The 22,550-nt window shown below is 41.2% G+C and overlaps 1 protein-coding gene across 1 annotated transcript in view; it reads right to left on the bottom strand.

Annotated features, from left to right (window-relative positions):
* The window catches only part of astn1 (astrotactin 1), a 345,150-nt gene that overhangs the window by 220,922 nt on the left and 101,678 nt on the right, over nucleotides 1–22,550 (bottom strand). The window contains 3 exon segments of the mRNA XM_029453477.1: nucleotides 10,915–11,082; nucleotides 17,941–18,090; nucleotides 19,775–19,882. Of these exon segments, the coding sequence (XP_029309337.1) occupies nucleotides 10,915–11,082; nucleotides 17,941–18,090; nucleotides 19,775–19,882 (426 nt within the window).

The raw sequence follows: 22,550 nt of genomic DNA, 5'->3' as shown, positions 1-22,550 counted from the left end.
TTAGAGAACTCTTAATCATCTCTTCTTTTTTAATGATGTAGTCGTCGTTTTTCTTCTTTTATTTTTTTTATCAGCTATTTGAGCCATATTTTTGTCCAAATTTATTCAGCAAATTTATTTAGCTGCTCTAAAAATGTCAATTGATGGCCAATGGCAACTAATGAAAACGATGGTGCTCCCTGCATGCCAAAGGATGGTTTCCTGACAACTTTGATAAGGACACAATGTGTGAACACTGGCTCACTGCCACACTGTTAACATGGTTCTCATTCTGCATTAGAGGTTTTCTGACCCGAAAGCACAATTAGCCTGAAAGTAACTTTGAATAAACAAGGACTAGTTTGCTTCGTTTTGAATGATTTCGCAACAATGTAAACCAAAGAGCTCCTTATCCAATAAATACTCCCAGCCATAAACCTACTACAAGCACAACACATAACAACCTTCAGTACAGTCAGCTCACATTGTAGTTCAATCAACAGTACGGTGTTCATATGCTTCAATTCACTCACAATACTTAAACATATTGCGAAAAATACACTTAAAAGTTCTAATTCAGTCTGATGTAGACAAAGTGTTTTATATTTTTAGTGTCCGGTCAAACCAGCATTCAAGACTAGCTAGCTAATTTGCACTGTTAGCAAATGAGCTAGCTCACTCACCAAACGTCAGCTAGCAAGCCAGCTAATTTGTTGGGCTATTGAGGCTGATTGCCACTGGCACGTTCACGCCTAGCTAGAATGATAGTGGTTAGCTCCTCAGCTAGTTTACCAAAAAAATGCTTTGGGAGTTGCCGTGTCACCAAACCAATCAACTTTTAGTTCCTCTGCAATTCATTTTTCTTTAGCTTGCTCTTATAAATGTAGGCTTATAAATATTTTTTATTTTACTAACAGATCATTATCTCTACATAACTAATGCCTGAATAATGAGAATGTTCTCATGAACAAATGTATGAACTTTGTTGGACTAACTGTCCCCAAGCACTTTAGTGGTCCACGAATCATTCCAAAGCAAATGGGATGAATTATGTAATTCTGTTGCATTTTCCAACATGAAGCAACATTTAAAGACTTGTTTTTTTATTGCTTTCAGCCAAATGTCATATGCTGAAAAACTTCACTTTGTAAAGTGAAATTATTCTCTGACTTTGGAAAAAGCAACAGTTCTCTATTCCTAAATTGTATTGTAGCCGACATGGAGATCCTTTGTTAAGCCCCACAATGGCATCTTTTTTTTAATAATATAAATTGTAAAATAGTTTTCTACCTGCAACAGTAAATCACAAAAAAGCTGATTGTGTGATGTTGTTTCATCACACACAAAAACCATGTGGTCACTTTGCAATAGGTTGCCAATGTAATTTGCTTCATCTTTATAGTTCCTGAAGTGCAGTGGAAAGAAAAAAACAACTTTGGGTTTCTAGGTAACTTTTTACTTCCTCAGCTTAATTGCACAATTGAAAATACAACCAGATATCAAGATATACTTTGAATCCTTCCTCTAAATGTCTAGATTTAATAGACTCAGTTTTTCACAGTTATCTGACGGGTCGCGTTGACTGAATGGCATCCACTACCTAAATGGGAAGAGATTAGATCAATGATTATTCTAATGAATAGACACTTGGCACTGTCATTATTTTCTAAAGCATAGCATGTCTGGGACTGCTGTTTCACAAAAATCCACTTAGCACTCAAGCCTGAGGCAACATTTTGGGGCGATTGCTAATACGATCACATGCAACACTGCTCAACCGTAAGTGGCGACAAACAGAAGCACTGATCATTTAAAACTGTTTGTAAACCCCTGGTTGAGGACCCCAAGTGGGATTGTTTGATATGAAGACAGGGTTACTGAATATTTATAAGATTGATCGACTCATATCTGTTTGATAAATGAAAAAGAAACTTAGAAACTCTGAGCGAGAATGTCCAATACCTCATCAATGGGACTAGAATAACTGAGAGGGTTGAGAGATGTGAATTTGGTGCGTGCTCTGCAAAAAAGACTTATCAGAAGGACGCCAATGCAAAGTACAGCGAAGCATCAGCTTTTTGTTCTGCTGTCAGCACCCAGGAGAATTGCCAGCCTTGACTTTGCTCAGTATGAGTGATGGGGCCTCACCTTTGGTTTAGAGGGTTACTCAGGGGTAACATGTACAACATGCTCTGCTCATGCTCAATAGGAGGCAAGTGAAGGGCACAGACCCTGGGCTTATACACCACTGCTAATGGAAAAGGTCAACCGTCAGTACATGACAGGCTAAAGGAAATCATTTGCACTGATTTTCATGCTCATGTTACTTGAATAAAAAAATAAATGACATGATGATTTTTTCAACGGTGTTTGTATTTGATTGCACACCTCTATTCAAGAGAATCGTTGTGTGCTCTTCAGAATTTGTGTCTAGGACTAGATTGAATTAAGTTCAAGATCTTAAGTGGTTTAAATGAGAGACTAGAAAACAAAAGACAAAGACAAGAGGTAGTGAATACTTTTCAAATAAATAATGCTTCTCTAGTCTGAATGTTTGTAGGGCTTTTATAGTTGGATGTACAGTCAAACTATAGAAGCTCTACAAACATTCAACAACTGTGTTTGTGTGTCTTCAACAGGCAACAGGACGGGTTATTTATGTCCATACTTGTACCCATCATTTCTATCCATAATGATGACATCTTACTCAACAAAGCCATTGCTGAATCACAGAGCAACAAAGTCTAACGGGGCAAGAAATAGGGAAATTCCGATGACCAGCTTTTACTCAAGGCAACAGTTTAGCCAGATTATCTAAACCAGTAATTATAAAAGGCCGGGCCACGACAAAGTACTGGTCCATCCAGGCAGCTAGGCTGTAATCAAATTAAGTTTACCTCACATTATTCCATTATCCATGTTCCTTAACCATAGTTCATTAGACCGAATCTTGTCTCGTTTCAGATAAAAGCAGTCACGGTACGAGCCTGTGAGACTGGTCTACATTTGCTTGCATGTCCCCGCAGTCAAAAACAACGGGAGCCCACTTTATTTGAAGGTAAAATTGTAAGCAAGCACTCTAACATGTTGGTAATGCTCCCTACGATGGGTCAATGTAGCACCACGAAGCAGAAACTTTTCTAAACATTTATTGGATTTTGACAAGTTTTTTTTAGAACCGCACAGAACCTATTCAAACAAATGCTCTTCCTTTCAGCTTTATGCAAATATATATGTAAAATACAAAATGTTTTTTCTGAAAAATCACCTGAATGATACAGTATATTGTAGGAACTGAAAAGCGCCTCCCCGTAGCTTTGAATATAATTGCTGCTTTGTTAAATTGACACTAGAAATGCAATTTTACATGTTGAATAAAAGAAAATTATTGCTGGAGCTGTAGCATTTCATTATGATTTGTTGCATAGCTGCTGAACAATGCTAAACGCCTCGTCTTGCTTTAATTGCCGTTTCATCGCACTCGCAGGTCACGGCACTCAGCTCAAACTTGTTCTACACTTGCAAGGTGTTACATTCCCTAATTGCTAAATATGCAGGCACTGAGCCAGTTTCTAAGCTTCACACTTTATTTTTGATCACATGCCCCACCTAGCTTTTTGTCTTTTAACTCAACAATACAGAAGTGTAGTTAGAGCAACCAAATAGCCTGGAACGTTTGATCTGCTTGTGGGCAGCAGAGGCTGTACTGGAAGTATGTTTCTCTTCATGGACTGTTGTGCCACTTGTGTACAAAATTATTCAGCTCATCAGGCAAATATCCACACAAGGATCCATTCAGCTGTCACCTTAATGATGTTACGATGTGGGAACGTAAGTCTCCAGAGGCCCGACGTGTCCCTTTATGTTTGCTATAGCCCCACACACATTCAAGAGAGGGGAAAGAAGGTGGTGAAAAGGTTGTAAAACATCAGCACCGAAAGGGCCCAGGTTTAGGGCTCGGCAGGAAGGGAAGAACTACGCGTTAAAACATTTAATTAACGTTTAATGACGGGCAGGAGCAGCGGCGGTATTGTTGCAGCACATTTCGGTTTTCATCAGTATCTCCTCCAGCAGAAATGAGGGTTTGATTCAAGCTATCTATAGCACCTTTGCAATCTCCCACACACATTTTCACTCACTCTCACCGTCACACTGGCAAACACACACGCTTAAGCACACGTATGCAGAACGGTTTCATTACGAATGCATCATGTGAAAAATACAATACCATCACTGAAGCCTTCGCTGCCAATCCTGCTGGTCCATACATCATTCTAAGGAGTGGGCACAGTGTGGATTTGTGTGTGTGGGTGAGTCTCAGAAATTATTCCAGAAAAGGCAGGCATAGACACACTGGCTCAGCTTTTTGATTCATTTAAAAAGGTCTCAGAACTCACTCTGCATTGCCCAGGGGAGAGATGGGCTACTGAATAATGGATGCAAAACAAGGGAGACACTTCCTCCTCTTTAAATTTGAGACTTCTTTCTGCACTCAAAGTTTGAATGACAAACTGGCAGACTTTACAAGAAAGCAGGTAAAACTTATTCATTTTTTGTCTTGTCTCCATTCGAGATGCGTGAACAAATATGAATACATTTTTCTGAAATGAGCAATTAATATTTGTAATGTTCTAAGAGTCCTAAAATTAGTTTGGAAATCAGAGAAACTCTCCTTATAACTTCAGGCTGATTATTATTTTTAAGCAAACAACCCTGCCGATACTTATTTAAAGGCTTATCTGATTATGGCTTTCTTCATAAAGAAACTTATTTAAGGTTTTGTACATCTTAGCCTTTGTTATGTAGTGTTTTCTTCTTCAAGCCAGGACTATTTTTATATGTGAGCAGGCTGTTTTTGTGAGGCAGAAGTCTACGCCTCCACGGGGACCAAGAACGTGTCATAGCGGCTTGCTTCGAAAGCGTTTTCTGATCAAAACGTTAAAACTCATGTATGACAGGAAATCATTGAAATTATCGTTTTAATATCTTCTGAATGATTAGAAATGTGAACTACAGTCGCTTGAACAATATTAAAAGAGTTTCTTAATAATGACACCATGGCAGCTCACCTTAAAAATATATGCTGTTAAGTCTTGGTGACATCTATGGAGTGAGATCTGCTTGCAGACATAATGATTTTTAAAGGACTTGTTAAAACAACTAGATGTATTATATTATTCTGTTTTACAGGCTCCCACTTGCTGCATGGTGGATTTGGAGTGAGAGAAGATCAAAATGTATTCACTGGCAGTGAGAGTGATAAAGAGCTGGTTAAACAACACAATGTTCTACAATTCTGTTTTATCAGCACACTGTTCTCATAATTTGGACTTTGAGTTTGTAAAACATTATGTATAGTAGCTGCACATTTTCAATGTGTGCTCATGTATTTTCTGCACAATGTATTTCATATAATATTATACATAATTGTTTTAATTTTTGCGTCTCATGTTTGTTATCTCTACCAGGTGTAAGTCATGTGTGTGTGTGTATTTGTCTGTCCGCAGCTAGTCTTGCATATTACTGTACACATCAGACTCACATTCTTTGAGCTCATTTATGGCTGCATGCTGAAGGACCTCTCGTGGGTGTGGTGATTTATTATTTAAAAATTAGGGCTGTCGAATTAAAGCGTTCATTTCGATTAATTAATCACAGAAAAAATAATGCGACAAAAATATTAACGCAGATTAATCGCGCTCCTAGATGCCCCTGACTTTTGCTCCGACAGCAACTCGCACGGAGCTCCAACAGTTAGTTGTGTTCAGCTCCATACAAATACATACCAATGTCTTTTTCAATCACAGCAAGCAAAGAATATTAATATCTGCTTTAAATGGACATTTTGTCAGAGGTTTGTCTGATCTGGTTACACATCGATGATGTAAACTGCATACGCGCTGGACACAAAGCTCGCGCTGGACACAAAACTCGCTCTGCACCCCCCCCCCCCCCCCCAGACACACCCGGCAGAGTGAGCTTTTCTTGTTGTTTTTTGTTTTTGTTTTTGAAACGTACTCTGTACAAACATCTTGTTCAAATTGATTCTCTAGTACACTGAAGATTTGAGTTTTTACCCAGCATGCATCAAGTATCATCTATCAACCAGAGGCTGCCAGGTCAACCCATTACAGCCAAGTCGCCACTCTCAAGACTCCAGCTGCATTTTACTCTCTCGTTTAGGTATTCCGCTGACAGTCTGCAGTCGTGTGTCACATGATCACAGAGAGTCCAGTAAAGAGTCAATGCAAGAGTGCAACAATATTGTGCTAAGCTAGATTTACTTTGTACTCTGCACTTTTGCAATTTTCACTTTTTAGGTCACAAAGAAAAATGTATATAATGTAGCATCCATCAAAAGGTATTGATTTTTTCCCCCTCAACACGCCTCAAGTATAATCCATCAGTCATTTCAGGCACGCCATCAAGCTTACAGTACATCTATCCCTCCTTCCAACCCATCACTCATCCATCCACATTATAATGCTTCTTTAGAACACATTCTTGTGCTCAACAAAACAAAACTATAAAGCACAGTGAAATTGATTTTTGATATATATTTTCTGATTCTGATTGTCATTGTGTATGGGTTCAAATAAACATCAATAACATTATCAACAAAAATATCAACAGCAAGGTCACACAAAGGATGACAATGTTTACAGTTTAGTTCTTTACAACTTGGATTGTTTTTAGTAGCTCCATTTTTCCTACTTAAAGAAGGTAGTTAAGATTCTCTTTAAGTTTCAGGTGGTCATCTGTGATCTCAGCATTAACACAGATCAGTTCAGACAAGATGCACGCAGAACAGTGGAAATTAACCACAATTAATTGGAAGAATTACGTGCATTTATATGATACTGCATATTAATTTATAAAACTAAATTAAGAACTGATTTAACATCAAATTCATCATGTTTTTTGTGCCTATATAGCCCTTACCAAAATGTCACTTCAGTCACAATACAGAATATTCTAAGAGTGGTGAGCAGACAGAGCTGAGCAGACAGAGCTAAGCACATAGAGCTGAGCACATAGAGCTGAGCAGACAGAGCTGAGCAGACAGAGCTGAGCAGACAGAGCTGAGCAGACAGCTGAGCAGACAGAGCTGAACACATAGAGCTGAGCAGACAGAGCTGAGCAGACAGAGCTGAGCAGACAGAGCTGAGCAGACAGAGCTGAGCAGACAGAGCTGAGCGAGGCGCAGTACTAGAGGAGCCATGTTGGGTGTGCAAAGGCAACGAGATACAGGACGTACACTGGAACAGGCAGAGCTAAGGCTCTCTTACAATATTATTTTTAGCTCTTACAGTGAAACACTTACTCATAATTTTCTATTAAAACAAAACAGGCTTGAGTTGAACTGTAATTAAGTTATAATTCTGAAGCCTTAACTGAGTTTGTGCTGTTTGGACGTTACATCTATCAGACATGCTATTTCATTTTCTTCTGTGATTGTTTAGTTTTGTAAGTTCGCCAAGGAGGTTATGTTTTCGATTTGTTGGTTTCTTTTTCTGTTTGTCGGCAGGATTACGGATCAACTACTTGGTGGTAAGGTAGAGCATGGGCAAAGTAAAAACCCAGACAATTTTGGAGTGGATCCAAACCATGGGGAGGATACATATTGATATGTATTTAGTTTTAAAGTATTTAGTCTATTCTTGTTTTCCTGTCACTGAAACTGTTACTATGACGTCATTGTTGTTGTTGTTTTTTAATGTGAAATGTACTGGACTGTTAGTCCTAGAGTAAACAATTTGATGGCTTGGATTGAATTTTGTATTAATGTATTCAGGCAAAAACAATGATACAATGGATCACATTTTGTTTAATTATAAGTTGACCTTTAAATAAATCTTAAAACATTTTCCTGTTTGACACAAAAGCATTAGAGTTCATCTGCTATAATTAATTTAATAACTACTTCAGGCTAGGAAAGTGATTGCGTTGAGGTAGAAAAATATGTGGTAAATGGCGTCCTGCCCGTTTAGTCAGAGGGAAATCAGATAAACTGAAGAAAATATGGGACACTTTTTTATGCAATTCATGGAAAGCGAACACGCTGAAATCAAAAAGTATTGTCAGGGCAAAAAATTGCAAACTGCGTTGCAAAATGTATCACTCACAAGCCAAAGAAACAATCATAAACGAATGAGTGAAATTTGAACATTAACTAGCCATTTGGTCTGTGATTTTTTTTTTTATATTTGCACCATAAGTGAAATTCATTGATAACCCGACAAGCACTCATTATTATTATTAATATTATTTTGTTATACGTAGAAATATATATACATTTTATTTTGTGAGTCTTTGATGTAAAGGGTGGGAGAAGAGTTGTGCTTGCAAATGTCAATGTATGTATGACGGTATGTTAGTTCGATGGTAAAAACCAATAAATATAATGTTTGAAAACATATATTGTATACAGACTTCCTGCTGCTACCTAGAGTACAAATTGAGTTGACAGTGGAGACATGCAGACTAATTGATCAGCTCCGCCACAGCTCCCCTGGGTAAAGTCAGGTGGAATGCTGCAGGCAATCTATTTTTCCATTTCAGGCCCTGCGGTGCGATGGACCACAGCCATGGTCACACCTGTAGACAATTAAAGAGGCTCCTTCATGCAGCCACAGTGAGTAATAAACACTGCAAGTTCTGGAGGCCTTTTTACAGGACTGGGACTCACAGCAAGTGTGCAAGTCATTAACAATTAGTGAATAAGCAACACAAAGGTGAACAATAATGCCATCATCAAGCCAGCTTTGCACAAACAAATGCTCTCATAAAAAAATGTTGGGATGTAGAAAGTGAGTAATTCTTTGTCCCCAATTAAAATGAACATGTGCACACTCACTTTTTTTGTGAAAAACTGTCAAACAGAAAGATGTCTGCAACATTCTTTCTGTTTTCTGTTGTTCACCAAACCATACGAATAAAATGAATTGATTTCATATCAGTAATCATATTCAGTTCATATCAGTTGCTCTCCCTGAGGTTTCTTCCATTTCTCCCCCTTTAATTGTGGGGTTTCTTTTAGGAAGTTTTTCCTTGTGCGGTGCGAGGGTCTAAGGCAGGGGCGGGGAACCTCCGGCCTCCGGGCCGTATACGGCCCGCGAGACCATTTGATCTGGCCCTCGAGGTAATTCATAAACACACGCAAAAAAAAAATCCACTAGAAAAAATAACTATAAAATCTAGACAGCAATAGATGGCCGATTGACTGTTTTTCCCGGCCTAGGTCAGGGTCCTTGAACACAACACGAGTGGAACGTGTCATCATGTGGTCACGTCATGTCAAAGCACGTCAATATTAAACGAGACTGTCGTTGACATCAGTGAACGCAGCGTGGCGAGTGTAAAACAGAGAAAGGTGGATGCGGAATGTCGCACTTTCCAGGAGAAATGGACGAACGATTATTTCTTTGTGGAAGTAAAAGGTCAGTGTGTCTAGTTTGTGCGGACGCGTTTGCAGTGATGAAAAATAATCTTCAGCGTATTACAGTAGGAAACATGCCAAACTGCACAAGCTGAAAGGACGAGTGCGTTTGGATAAAGTTAACGCTCTTCGGCGGAGTTTGGCCCAACAAGCAGCTCTCTCCAGAGCGTAACATAACAACATGGAAAGATAGAGAGGTAGACCACCACACCAAGAACAAACTATTCCACCACTGCTGTGCAATTATCACTGCCATTTACAATACTCACTTTATTTTCTATCAACCACTTGGTACTTATATTATTTTTTATTCTATGTAATTATTGTGTACTGCCTTTTTACTTCATATGTTATTTTGCTGTGACAAGATACATTTCCCTGTTGTGGGACTAATAAAGGATTGTTGATTTCTGATAAAACAGAAAGATACATGGATAAAAAAGTTGCTTTTTTGCACAGCATAAAAGAAAAGTGAAATGTATGGGCTATGTCTTTAAAAATATTGCAGAGGTTATGAGTTCAATAATTAGTATGGTCCTCGAAGGATGTGTTAAAAAATAAAATGGCCCTTGATAGGAAAAATGTTCCCCAGCCCTGATCTAAGGACAGAGGGTGTCGTAACCTGTACAGTCTGTAAAGCCCACTGAGACAAATGTGTAATTTGTGATATTGGGCTATATAAATACATTTGATTTGATTTAATCAATTCTTAATTTCATATTAAGAGTTTCTCCTGCCTTTACTGTTAAAACGCTGGGAAAACAGTGCCCATGGACATCAAGTATTATGGCTAGAACACAATCCTTCACAATACAAATGAATACAGAAGAAAACATGTGCCAAGAGAAGTGGGGAGTTATTACTTGACGTTTGACAGTAAATTCTTTGCATATATTGCATACATGAATGTTTTGGTTCTGGTAATATATCAGACAAAAAGTTACCCCTGCAAAGTTCATTGAAAGCCCCTATGTATAGATTTGTAATTTTTGAAAAACCTAGAAGAGACTCTTTAGATGTAAAAAAAAAAAAAAATCAATTTATTGCATGTGTCACAAATGTCAAAAAGTGCACATTGGTGTCATAGAACCATTGCACCTTCTCCTTATTGGCCTTTGCCTGATAGCAGATTTAAGTTTAAAGATTTACACAGTTTTGGGCTGATTTTCTTTGTCACATGTTCTTAATATTTAACAAATAACCTAATTTATGTTTAGCATCTAAAAGCCTGTGCATTTCATCCTATACTTATTCAATATGATTATGACCTTTCTTTTATAGGTTTAAGGCCCCATCGCCTGCTGCATGTTGACTGGTTAAGTTCCACGCATAAACAGTAAGCCAACTGTAACTTATTCTCCAGGTGATGACGGCAGCTAGTCAAGCCAGAGAGGCAAGGCCTTGTTCTTCTCAACTAAAAATTAGCAAGGTTTCCATGGTAACAATCCCGGTACAATAAAGAACTGATCCCCTTTTATGTTGTGTTCTCGGCTCACCTGTCTCGGGGTCACACTGGTGCTCACAGGGGTCGAGGAGACGTCGTCCACACAGCTCGTTGACCCAGGGCCCGCTGGCGTTCTGCTGGTAGTACAACAAGATCTGAGCCGGGTTCAGCCAATCCGACGCATCCAACTGGCTCCCCTGAAGTAAGATGAATCTTGATCCTGAGGAGGACAGAGGGAGAAGGGATGAAGGATGGCAGAGTCAGAGGGAGGGAATGAGAGAGGGATAGAGGGTTGAAGAGTAGGAGGAATGGGAAAGGAAGCAAAAGGTAAATTAATACATGGTAGGTTAAGCATAAGAAAATATTACTGGAGTTGTTTTGTTTTTATACATTCATTAAAAGTACAGGGGAAAAAGGCCACTGTATATTTAAGACCCTGCAACTAAAATATCTTAAACTGATTTAAAGGCAGCAGGGAGAAAATGATTGCACTAAAGTGAAATGGGAAATTAGGTATCAAAACCATCAGTGTTAGAAAGATTACAAAATAAAATTGTGATAAAGTTAATAGAAGCTGAGGATATTGGCTCGACAAACATTGGAATAAAAGCCACAAGCAACCTTCTACTTCTACTACTGTAGCGACCGCTGTGATATTTGGAAAATAATTATTATAATTTATAATCATTAAAGTAGGAGGCGAGATCCAGCCAAGACAGCAAACCTTGACAGCTGCAACATTAAAATAGACAGACATTCAAACAGTGAAACGTTCTAATGAAACAATGCCTGTGATAGCTAGACTTTTGTTGGTTATTATCAGTAACCACAGGCAACCACTTTGTTGCTCTGCAGTCGCACAAATGCGCCAGGAGGAAAGCAACAGTGAAGAAAACAGAGGTTCAACGTTGTGTACACATTTCCCATGGTGTTTGGATAAATATTTGCAAGGATTAAAATGGTGAAGGTTCAGCAAAGTCATAAATAAATAAAATCACATATAAATGTAGTGACTTTGTTTGGCTGCAGGTTTACTGATAAAACATGGCTTTCTTTGTCCTTCCCACTGGTGCAGAGAGAAATTGTGTTATGGACTTCTCTCCCTTTTCATGTATTTCTTGCTGAGCCAATGACTTTACATACAATGTGTGTGTTTAATTTATTTATGTTTAGGGTGATGGCACACACAGATTAAATTGGCGACATGCCCCTGTGACTAACTGGGATAGTAACTTGGTTAAAGTCGAAGTGTCCGTGAGGAAATTTGCTCCTCAAGCTGTTGAGGCTCCTCTGCAGTTTTACTTGAAAGAAACCATGTCAACAATGTCACTAAATACTTTTGTAATAACTGTGAAATTAACAACTAATTAGCAGTTTCAGAGTTGTTTTCTCCTGAACTCCGTAGGAATACGCGCACAAACTGCACTCCCACGCCCTGATCTTTTCATGTGTATTATTAGTGGCACTTGTGACATAAATAAAGCAGCGTGATGGGATTAGTGTTGCATTACCGTGTAAGGTCAACACATCATCTGCATCTCCGAACAGCCTGTAAAGGCCCTGTAAAATTTATATTTTTATAATTTTAGCTGCCCATTGTTACTAGCCGATGTTTGTTTCTGCCACCATACAAGGTGATATGACAACATACGAATAAAATGACTTAGAGTCTTGATAAATGTTGGTAAGCTCCATCGTAGTGATTCATGTTTTTTTTTAATTTCTAATTCTGGTCATTTGAGGAGTTGAGGTTGGATTAATCTAAAATTGGTTCCAATTTAAAAGTTGATTTAGAATCGTTGCAGTGAATGCATTTGAAGTTTTCACAGTCTTGAATACTTTAATAAAAGCGGAGCCTGGTAGGTCGAGGTTAATCTGTGAGATATCTCCTTAAGGCAGTTTGCCACATATGTAATGTATGTAAAAGATTCAAATCACACCAGCCAAAAAGAAAAAAACAGAAGAAAAAAAAAGCAGCGGGGAGACAGAGCCACCTGGTTAGCTGACATGGCAGGTGTCACAATAATAGCAGGTACGGAGAGTGACCCGCTGTGCAATCTCTGTGAATTAGCAGCAACACTTGTTGACCGTCCGTTTGCAAACATGAGATGCACTGGGCATTTGCTAACCCAAGCATATTTAATGACTTCTTGGCAGGCTATGTATGCCATCCCCTTTGATCATTACTTTAAAAATAGAGCACACACAGCAAATGGCCAGACACATCTCTCTTTTTTTCCTTTTTTCTTTTTAAATGTGGAGACTCATAAAATTGGTCATAAAATACTTTTTAACTTAAGACACCAATCAGCAATGTTTGTTTTATGGCACACTTTGTCCTTTTTGATGTCTTTGGCAGTCGTGGATAGGCAATATTGTTGCTTTTGCACAATGAACTGGATTCTAATATTAACCATCAACCTTTTTGTGGCCTCTCTGGGAACCATCACCTTATCGTGGTGGAGAGGTTTGTGTGTCCCTATGAACCTGAGAGCTGTGTTGTCTGGAGCCTAGTGCTGCTGGTAGGGTCTCCCAAGGCAAATTGGTCTCAGGCGAGGGGCCAGACTAAGAATGGTTCAAAACGACTTCATGAAAAAAAGGGAAAGGAAAGGAGAGACCCTGCCCGGAGGAAGACCGGGGCCCCCGTCTGGAGCCAGGCCCAGAGGGAGGGCCCGACAGCGAGCGCCTGGTGGCCGGGTTTGCCGGGGAGCCCGGTCGGGCTATGCATCCTGTGGGCCCACCACTCATGGGAAAAACCGCTGGGGTCGGGTGCGCTGTCACACGGGTGGCAGTGATGGTCAGGGACCTCGACGGACCAGACCCGGGCAGCAGAGGCTGGCTCTGGGGACGTGGAACGTCACCTCTCTGTGGGGGAAGGAGCCGGAACTAGTGCGGGAGGTGGAGCGCTACCAGTTGGATCTGGTGGGGCTTACATCTACGCACAGTCTTGGACTCTGGAACCATACTCCTGGATAGGGGTTGGACTCTATTCTTCTCCGGAGTTGCTCAAGGTGTGAGGTGTCGGGCGGGTGTGGGGATACTCACAAGTCCCCGGCTGAGCGGCGCTACGTTGGAGTTCACCCCGGTGGACGAGAGGGTCGCCTCCCTACGTCTTCAGGTTATGTGGGGGAAAACTCTGACTGTTGTTTGTGCCTATGCCCCAAACCGCAGTTTGGAGTATTCGGCCTTTTGGAGACCCTGAATGGAGCCCTGCAGGGGGCTCCAGTAGAGGACTCCATAGTTTTGCTGGGAGACTTCAACGCACACGTGGGAAACGATGGAGACACCTGGAGAGGCGTGATTGGGAGGAACGGCCTTCCTGATCAAAACCCGAACGATCGTTTATTGTTGGACTTCTGTGCTAGTCATGAATGGCCATAACAAACACCATGTTCGAATATAAGGATGCTCATAAGTGCACGTGGTACCAGAGCACCCTAGGCCAAAGGTCAATGATCGATTTTGTAATCGTATCATCTGATCTGAGGCTGCATGTTTTGGACACTCGGGTGAAGAGAGGGGCAGAGCTGTCAACTGATCACCATCTGGTGGTGAGTTGGATCAAGGGGTGGGGGAAGACTCTGGACAGACCTGGTAAGCCCAAACGGGTAGTGCGGTTGAACTGGGAACGTCTGGAGGAAGCCCCTGTTCTGGAGATCTTCAACTCACACCTCCGGTGGAGCTTTTCAGACGTCCCTGTGGAGGTTGGGGGCATTGAACCTGAGTGGGCGATGTTCAAAACCTCTATTGCTGAAGCTGCGGTGATGAGCTGTGGTCTCAAGCTGTGGTCTCAGGTGCCTCAAGGGGCGGTAACCCTCGAACACCGTGGTGGACCCCAGTGGTCAGGGAAGCCGTCCGACTGAAGGAGTCCTTCCGGGTTATGTTATCCAGGAGGACTCCGGAAACAGTTGCAGGGTACCGTAGGACTAGAAGGGCAGCAGCCTCTGCTGTGTCAGAGGCAAAGCATCAGGGTGTGGGAGAAGTTCGGAGAAGCTATGGAGAAGGACTTTTGGTCGACACCAAGGTGCTTCTGGAGGGGGGGTAGCGGGGAACCATCCAAGCTGTGTACAGCAAGGGTGGGACCCTGCTGACGTTGACTGAGAAGGTTATCGAGCGGTGGAAGGAGCACTTTGAGGAACTCCTGAATCCGACAAACACGCCCTCTATGGTAGAGGCAGAGCTGGAAGCTGATGGGGGATCATCGTCAATTTCCCTGATGGAAGTCACTGAGGTAGTCAAACAACTCCACAGTGGCAAAGCCGCAGGGGTTGATGGGATCCGTCCTAAGGTGGAAAGGAGGGTTCGGCCGAACCTCTGATTGAAGAGGAACAATGCGGATTCCGTCCTGGTCGTGGAACAACGGACCAACTCTTCATTCTCGCAAGGATCCTGGAGGGGGCTTGGGAGTACGCCCATCCGATCTACATGTGTTTTGTGGATCTGGAGAAGGCGTATGACCGGGTCCCCCGGGTGATACTGTGGCAGGTGCTTCAGGAGTATGGGGTGAGGGGGTCACTTCTGAGGGCCATCCAATCCCTGTATGCCCAAAGCGAGAGTTGTGTCCGGATACTCTGCAGTAAGTCGGACTCGTTCCAAGTGAATGTTGGCCTCCGCCAGGGCTGCGCTTTATAACCAATCCTGTTTGTGATTTTCATGGACAGGATATCGAGGCGTAGTCGTGGAGGAGAGGGGTTGCAGTTCGGTGGCCTGAGGGTCTCATCGCTCATCTCTTTGCAGATAATGTGGTCCTTATGGCATCATCGGTCTGTGACCTTCAACAGTCACTGGATCGGTTCGCAGCCGAGTGTGAAGCGGTTGGGAGGATCAGCACCTCAAAATCTGAGGCCATGGCTCTCAGCATGAAACCGGTGGATTGCCTACTCCGGGTAGGGAATAAGCCCATACCCCAAGTGAAGGAGTTCAAGTACCTAGGGGTCTTGTTCGCGAGTGAGGCAACGATGGAGCGAGAGATTGGCCGGAGAATCGGAGCAGTCGCTTTACCGCACCGTTGTGATGAAAAGAGAGCTGAGCCAGAAGGTAAAGCTCTCAATCTACCGGTCGATCTTTGTTCCTACCCTCACCTATTGTCATGAAGGCTGGGTCATGACCGAAAGAACGAGATCACGGGTACAAGAGGCACAAAATGGGTTTTCTCAGACGGGTGGCTGGCGTCTCCCTTAGAGATAGGGTGAGAAGCTCAGCCATCCGTGAGAGACTCGGAGTAGAGCCGCTTTACGTTGAAAGGAGCCAGTTGAGGTGGTTCGGGCATCTAGTATGGATGCCACCTGGGCGCCTCTGTAGGGAGGTGTTCCAGGCACGTCCAGCTGGGAGGAGACCCGGTCGGAGCTTGACGATGTGGCCCGGAGAAGGGAAGATTAGGGTTCCTTACTGGAGCTGCTGCCCCCGCGACCCGACCCCAGATAAGCGGTAGACGATGGATGGATGTATCCAAAAACGACTGTAATAACTGACTTTTGAGACACAAGAAAAAAAAGAACATTTAAAAACATGAAATTGTCGCCAACTGGATTCAGATATTCGTCATCATCTCAAGTGTCTCAACTTATCCTTGAATGGACCTCCTGAGCTATAATAGGTGGAGTGGTGGAGTAGCGTATTCAAACACCACTGTACAGCACTTCAGTCTGAATATAGCTGTTATGCAGGAATTTAGCAATATCACATTTAAGACTAGACAATGTTTCATAAGCATAAAACTAAAACAATTGGAAAAAGGAGAAAGAAAAAACATTTAAGCATTAAGTTGCAGAAATAATGTTTTTTTTGTTTGTTTTTGTGCATTTTGTCAAGAGACACAGACAGATGTATCTGGTGATTTTTCAAAATAAAACCTATTTAAAAAAAAAAAAAAATATTCAATCTTTCTGCGCAGCCCGGTACCAAATGACTCACGGACCGGTACAGGTCCGCGGCCCGGTGGTTGGGGAACACTGCCTTAGACCACAGGGACACCCCTAGTGATAGTTTCAGATGTAATTTTGACAATTCTCAGACAAGACACAGATTGTAAAAGGATACTTATTTCCACAAAATACAATTTCAGATGATAAATCTTGGCCACATTTCTATTTTAGACTCCAGGTTATTCATATAAAAAACATTGTCCAGTCCTTTGTTATGTATTTTGAATAGCAGTAGATATTGTTATCCTGCGTGAACAGACAAACATCTCCAGATTGATTACTTTACCTGATGTGAAAGGCAAGGAGAAAGGTGTGATGCTGCTCTCCGTGCTTTTCTTCACAGAATTCGAAGGCAGACACATGCGCAGCTGTTGGCATTAATAGCTTCTTTCCCCAGTGGTAGAATCCAGATTCTCATGTGATTCACAATGACATCAAATTAAGTCTGATGAGATTGTGGAGACATTTATGGAAACATTCTAAATCGATCCCAGTTTTGTAATTCAACAGGCGAAATCGCCATCTTTCATCTCTCCTTTCAAAGTTCCCTCCTGGACACCTCCCTGGAATTTTAATATCTCCCTGGCAGGCCCATGTATACCATCGGAAAGCAGCTGCGCTCCGAATCAAATCAGACCTCTAGATGATAGATCGCTGAGCCTAGTCACAGTCTATATTATATCTGAACTGCCAGCTCACTCCTGTGACAGCTGAAAAATGCCAATGAGCCAGTGCTCGGCCCCTGCGGTGCTTTTTTTTCTTCTTCACGTGCTACATTGAAATTCATTAGCGAGGTGGTTCAACATATCCGAAAGTACAAGGGGAAGAGTGATGGAGGGTTTGCTGCGGGTGGTCACTGCAACCTGGCCTCAATGCGCTCTGATGCTTTGAGGGCACATCTGTTGTGTGGTCTCACATGGGAAACATGCGGAGGGGGTGGACGACCTGGCATTTACCTTTGTCTTTGAAAGAGAGCAAAGCAAAATTGGCCGCCTCGACTGCAAAACACATGCACTCCGTTTGAGAGGAAATAAACTCCTGGGAGAGCGGCAGAAAAATGCCACCTCAGCCCCCTGGAGCTTTGAGCGCCCAGAGAGATGTGTGTGTGGAAAGGCTCCAGTCACAATCTGAGGCGAGAGTAAGGAGAGCCTTACCGTCAGCGATGAGGTGCTCCGGCACATGTAGAACTACCCGGACTGAGATGCTGCAGGACATGTGAGAGGAGTAGACCAGGCCGATCACGCAGCTGATGACACTGATCAAAGTCAGGGTGGTCTTATTGAGGGGGCTCCGTGGGGAACCTGCTGCTGGAGACAAATGCAAGGGCAGGAAGTGGGGAATAGTGGGAACAACAAACAATAAAGATTTGTGAAGCAGTGGCCACTTTTTAAATCCCCCACATCCTCCCGATACCGTGAACAAACATGCACACCACCACACAAACATGTACACACACACAGTACATACGATTACACATGGAGTTATTTCACAAACAAGCCAAAAAATTGGCTTAGCACCCATGAAAAGGAAATTTGGATCAAAAACCTCAAGGGAGGTTTAGACTAGGCATATAGCTCGGTGGCCCAAAAATAAGGTTTACCTTTGAAGGGTTTTAACATCCACGTCGGTATGTGGTGGAAAAAAGAGACATGGTCCTAAATAAAAGTGGTTCAGAGATTGTTTTGCAACCTTCCCTCTTTCCTCCGCTCTGCTCTCCCTCTTTGCCAGAGCGAGAATGCGTCCCTTATCTCTTTTACTTCAGAGTGCAACACGGAAAGTGTTAAACATGACCCACAGGGGTATGCACAAACACACACATAAAATAAATCCCGGTAACCTTGAATAAAAGCCACTCACACTTTGTTTAAAGAGGTTATTTTTTCCATAGCAGAATACCTCTAGATTACATTGTCACTTTTACTCTGGCAGAAATTTCTCACCCAAAAGCTGCCGAAGGCGATCCTTTAAACAAAAGCCCACCTATCGTATTATGTATAAAGCTAGCTCACTAAATCAAGTAACTTACCCATATACTGGATGTGTGGCAGAATTTCACTTTAAGTTAATTTTCTTCTCTTTTTTATGACATTAGAACAATTACCTCCAGTACACATTTGGCTATTGCATTAAAAATAAAGAGGAATATTTCAATATTCTCATTCCCCTCGCTCATCATTCCTCTGACTTGAGGAAACACTTCTGTCACGCCTCATGAATCATTCCTTTCCTCTGGATGTAAACAACATAGTTAGGGCAGTGTTGTAACCAATTTATTCTATTCTTCTAATTAAGGGTTTTGGCTACACTTCTGGAGGCATCGCCATGTTTGTGACACCTGTGAACATGACGGAAGAGTAATTGGCTTCGAGGCGTTGTGAAGGCTTGTAACGCCTTCTGACAGCAGCTATTATTTTTAGGGCACTGTCTCTTTATTTTTGTATTTGTTTACCCCCCCCCTCCCCATGTCTCTCTTCCACACCCCATTACTGTACATCACAGCTGCAAGGACAATGGCATGCTGACAGATGAAGCATGCTACACCGCTTCACTTGGAGACACATTGGCACAGGCTCCTCCTTAGAAATAATATCTTTTTAAGTAATATTATTTAAGAATAAAGTCTTTTTTCCATATCGTGAGATGAAAATCGCTGTAATTATTCGGCACTGAACACCTCGGAAGTCGTTGTCTTCAGTCATGTAGATGCATTGAGATCAGTGTTGCATGCTCACAACCACTGGCAAGACACACACCTACGTACACACACAGCATACTGTATACACAAACTCCAGGTATTTCCTTTAGGAGTCAAAATCACGAAAACACTGGAGCCTTTCATCTGCTATAATATTATGCACTGTAAAGGTTACTTGTCATGCGTCATGGCGATGGCAATACCATCAGACGGCGGGATAAACTGACTGTAGGTGTGTGAGTCCTCCTTACCCCCTGAGCCCCACGCGCTGTTGGCGTTACCATTTCTCATACCTCGACTCCGGCGTCGACTGCGGTTTGGATCGGTGTAAAAGGCCAGCTGAGGCTCGCTGTCTGCCTCCGTTCCAGAGTCACCGTCTGGGTTCAAGAAAGTTGAACCCGCTGTTGGATTCACACATAAAAAATATGAAAAATACCACCTACGATGAGAAAATAAAAGTTCTCGACCATTGCTAGGGAGTTTTGTCCCCAAGTTGGCCTCGGAGAGATGCCAAGGAAAGGGCAGCCAGAAGCAAAGAGGAAGCCCCCGCAGGATTCAGTGTGGAAACAGATCGGAGCATAAAAGTTTTCTTCAATCAATAATTGAAATGTAGGCTAATGGAGATGGAAGCCAAGCAGAAAGTCATCCGTATCATATATTAAAGAAAAAGCTTTTTTTCCCCTCCCTTCAGCATACTGCTTTAACTTTTGATTTAGTTATTGCATTTAGTGAATCAACACAAGGACATTATCATAGATCCTTTGATGGACAAAAGGAAGAACTGCCATGACGCCTTTATAGTAAATGAACACAGACAAAACTTCCCAGCAGATGTAGATTCAGAAGTGTACACAAAGACATTTCTTGACCATGATCTGTGCTTTAAAACAAAATGGCCTTTTACTGAAGTCTGTGAGGGAATGTCATTTCAGTGAATTGTACTTCCTTGAGCAGTTTATTAAAAACCGGCACTGTTTACCTTGGAGAGTGAAGCTTTTGCAGTGGGTATTATAAATACACACAATGGAGGAGAACTGATATAATAAAGTAAAAAACTAATTGTGAGTTAGACCAAATTAAAAACCTTCCTCAGCGGAGGAAAGAAAAAACCATTAACTACGAGTGTACACAGACTGTGGCATTTATGAATCAGCAGTGACCTTTCTCCTTCAAGTACAAATCAGGACTTCTTTTTAGATTCCAGAACATGTTGTGCTGTTGCATAAATGGATTTTTCAAATTTCAATGCACACAATTCAAGTGTGAATCTACTTCCTCGTTATTTTAAGATAGTGCTGGGATGCTGGGGCTTCAATAGTTTGTGATAAGTTTGAGATGTAACTATTTGGTTAGGGAGGATTTTATCAATTTGAACAGCAAAGGTTTAGAACAAAAATGAATTAATTTCAGTGAAATGGACAAAATCAGTGATTCTGCTCATATGGGAAAAACCAAATGTACAAAAGTTCAACTTCCGAGACCTTTGACATGCAAATTCATAGTGTAACTTCTTGACAGAGCTGACATTGGAATGAGAACAACCCAACAACAATTGTTACATTGTGATGTGTACATTGTTATGTATGCGTCAGCTACAACACCGCTGTGGAAAAGTTGGACGTATTTGGACTCTGACACATTTTGAGCAAATTTTTATATACGCCGGCATGTTTCTGCCATACGGAACTGTGTATGTCTGGCATGTTCGGCGTAACGTCTGCGTCCTTCAAACGATCACAACCTACCCTTAATTTATATCAACCTATTGCCGATATTTCGTATGCGCCGGCATACGTTTCTGTCATACTTATATGTGTGACAGGGCCTTTATAATGACTGTTCCCATTGTTGGTTCAACTGCAGAAGAGCACTGACATCTAAATGGTAAATGTTCTGCACTTTATTTAACTTTTCTTGTCTTGGCGACCACTCAAAGTTTTCTGGAAAACTGTTTTCTTATAAACGTACTTGTTGCTTGTTCCCGTCTGACAAAAGGTTCACATGAAGTTTTACTGTAACTTTAAAGTAACACAAATCAGATTTATGATGTACTGCAGCACCCATGTTGAATAACACACACTGAAATTGTGCTGTCACAGATCAATAGCAATGCACTGTGAATCTGTAACGGTGGCGTATAAAGTGTTTGGTACTCGTCCCTGGAGTTTCCATGGAGACACTGGTCTTCCATCTCTTGATATAGAATTAAAAAAAATTGAAGTATATTGAATAATCTATATTTAAAAAGATGTAGGGTGTCAAGCTACTGTTAACAACCTTTTCTTTACACAAACATTTCTGAATATTTTATTAGACAGTATAAAAAAGACTTTAAATAGAAGTTCTGTCCGTTAGTTATTGTGTCATTGCAGCTTCATCAAAACGTTCTAACTTATTTCAACTTCCAACTTCTCCGTCTGATTTATTATCATATATTTATTTTGATCATGATGTAACTCAGCCTCTCGGTCTCTATATCTGGTGCAGCAACAATATGTCACTCCTAAAGTTTCTGCAGGATTAGGTTTGACACATGTAACATTTTCCTCTTTTACATTTGCAATACATATGGACAAACATACTGTATATAGACAGTGTTGTTTATGTCTAGTTTATTATTATTATTATTATTATTATTATTATTATTATTATTATTATTATTATTATTATTATAGCAGTAAACCCAAACTAAGAGCTACATTGTTGTAGTTGACAACTAAAATAGTTTTATCATTAACTACGTACTGTATACTTATTTTACTGACTGTATCAGGGCTGCAGTTTATAGTCATAAAAAAAAAGCAATTACAGATTCAACGTTAGTTATTAATTTTTTTTTTTAGTCTATAATATGTTAGAGAATAGTAAAAACTCCAAAGGGATGTCTTCATATTGCCTGTTCTGTCCGATCAACAACCAACATTGTCTGTTATTTCAAGATACATAATGATCTTAAGAATGAGGTACTAACACTGTTCTTACAATACACTATAATAAGTCTATGATGCATTTCAGCCGAGTGTGTTTTAGCAGAGGCATTAGCTATATTTAGAGGGCATGTATTGAAGC

Source organism: Cottoperca gobio, chromosome 17 (genome assembly GCF_900634415.1).
Source record: "Cottoperca gobio chromosome 17, fCotGob3.1, whole genome shotgun sequence".
NCBI classification, from domain to species: domain Eukaryota; kingdom Metazoa; phylum Chordata; class Actinopteri; order Perciformes; family Bovichtidae; genus Cottoperca; species Cottoperca gobio.
This window is presented reverse-complemented; position numbering and strand designations above follow the sequence as displayed.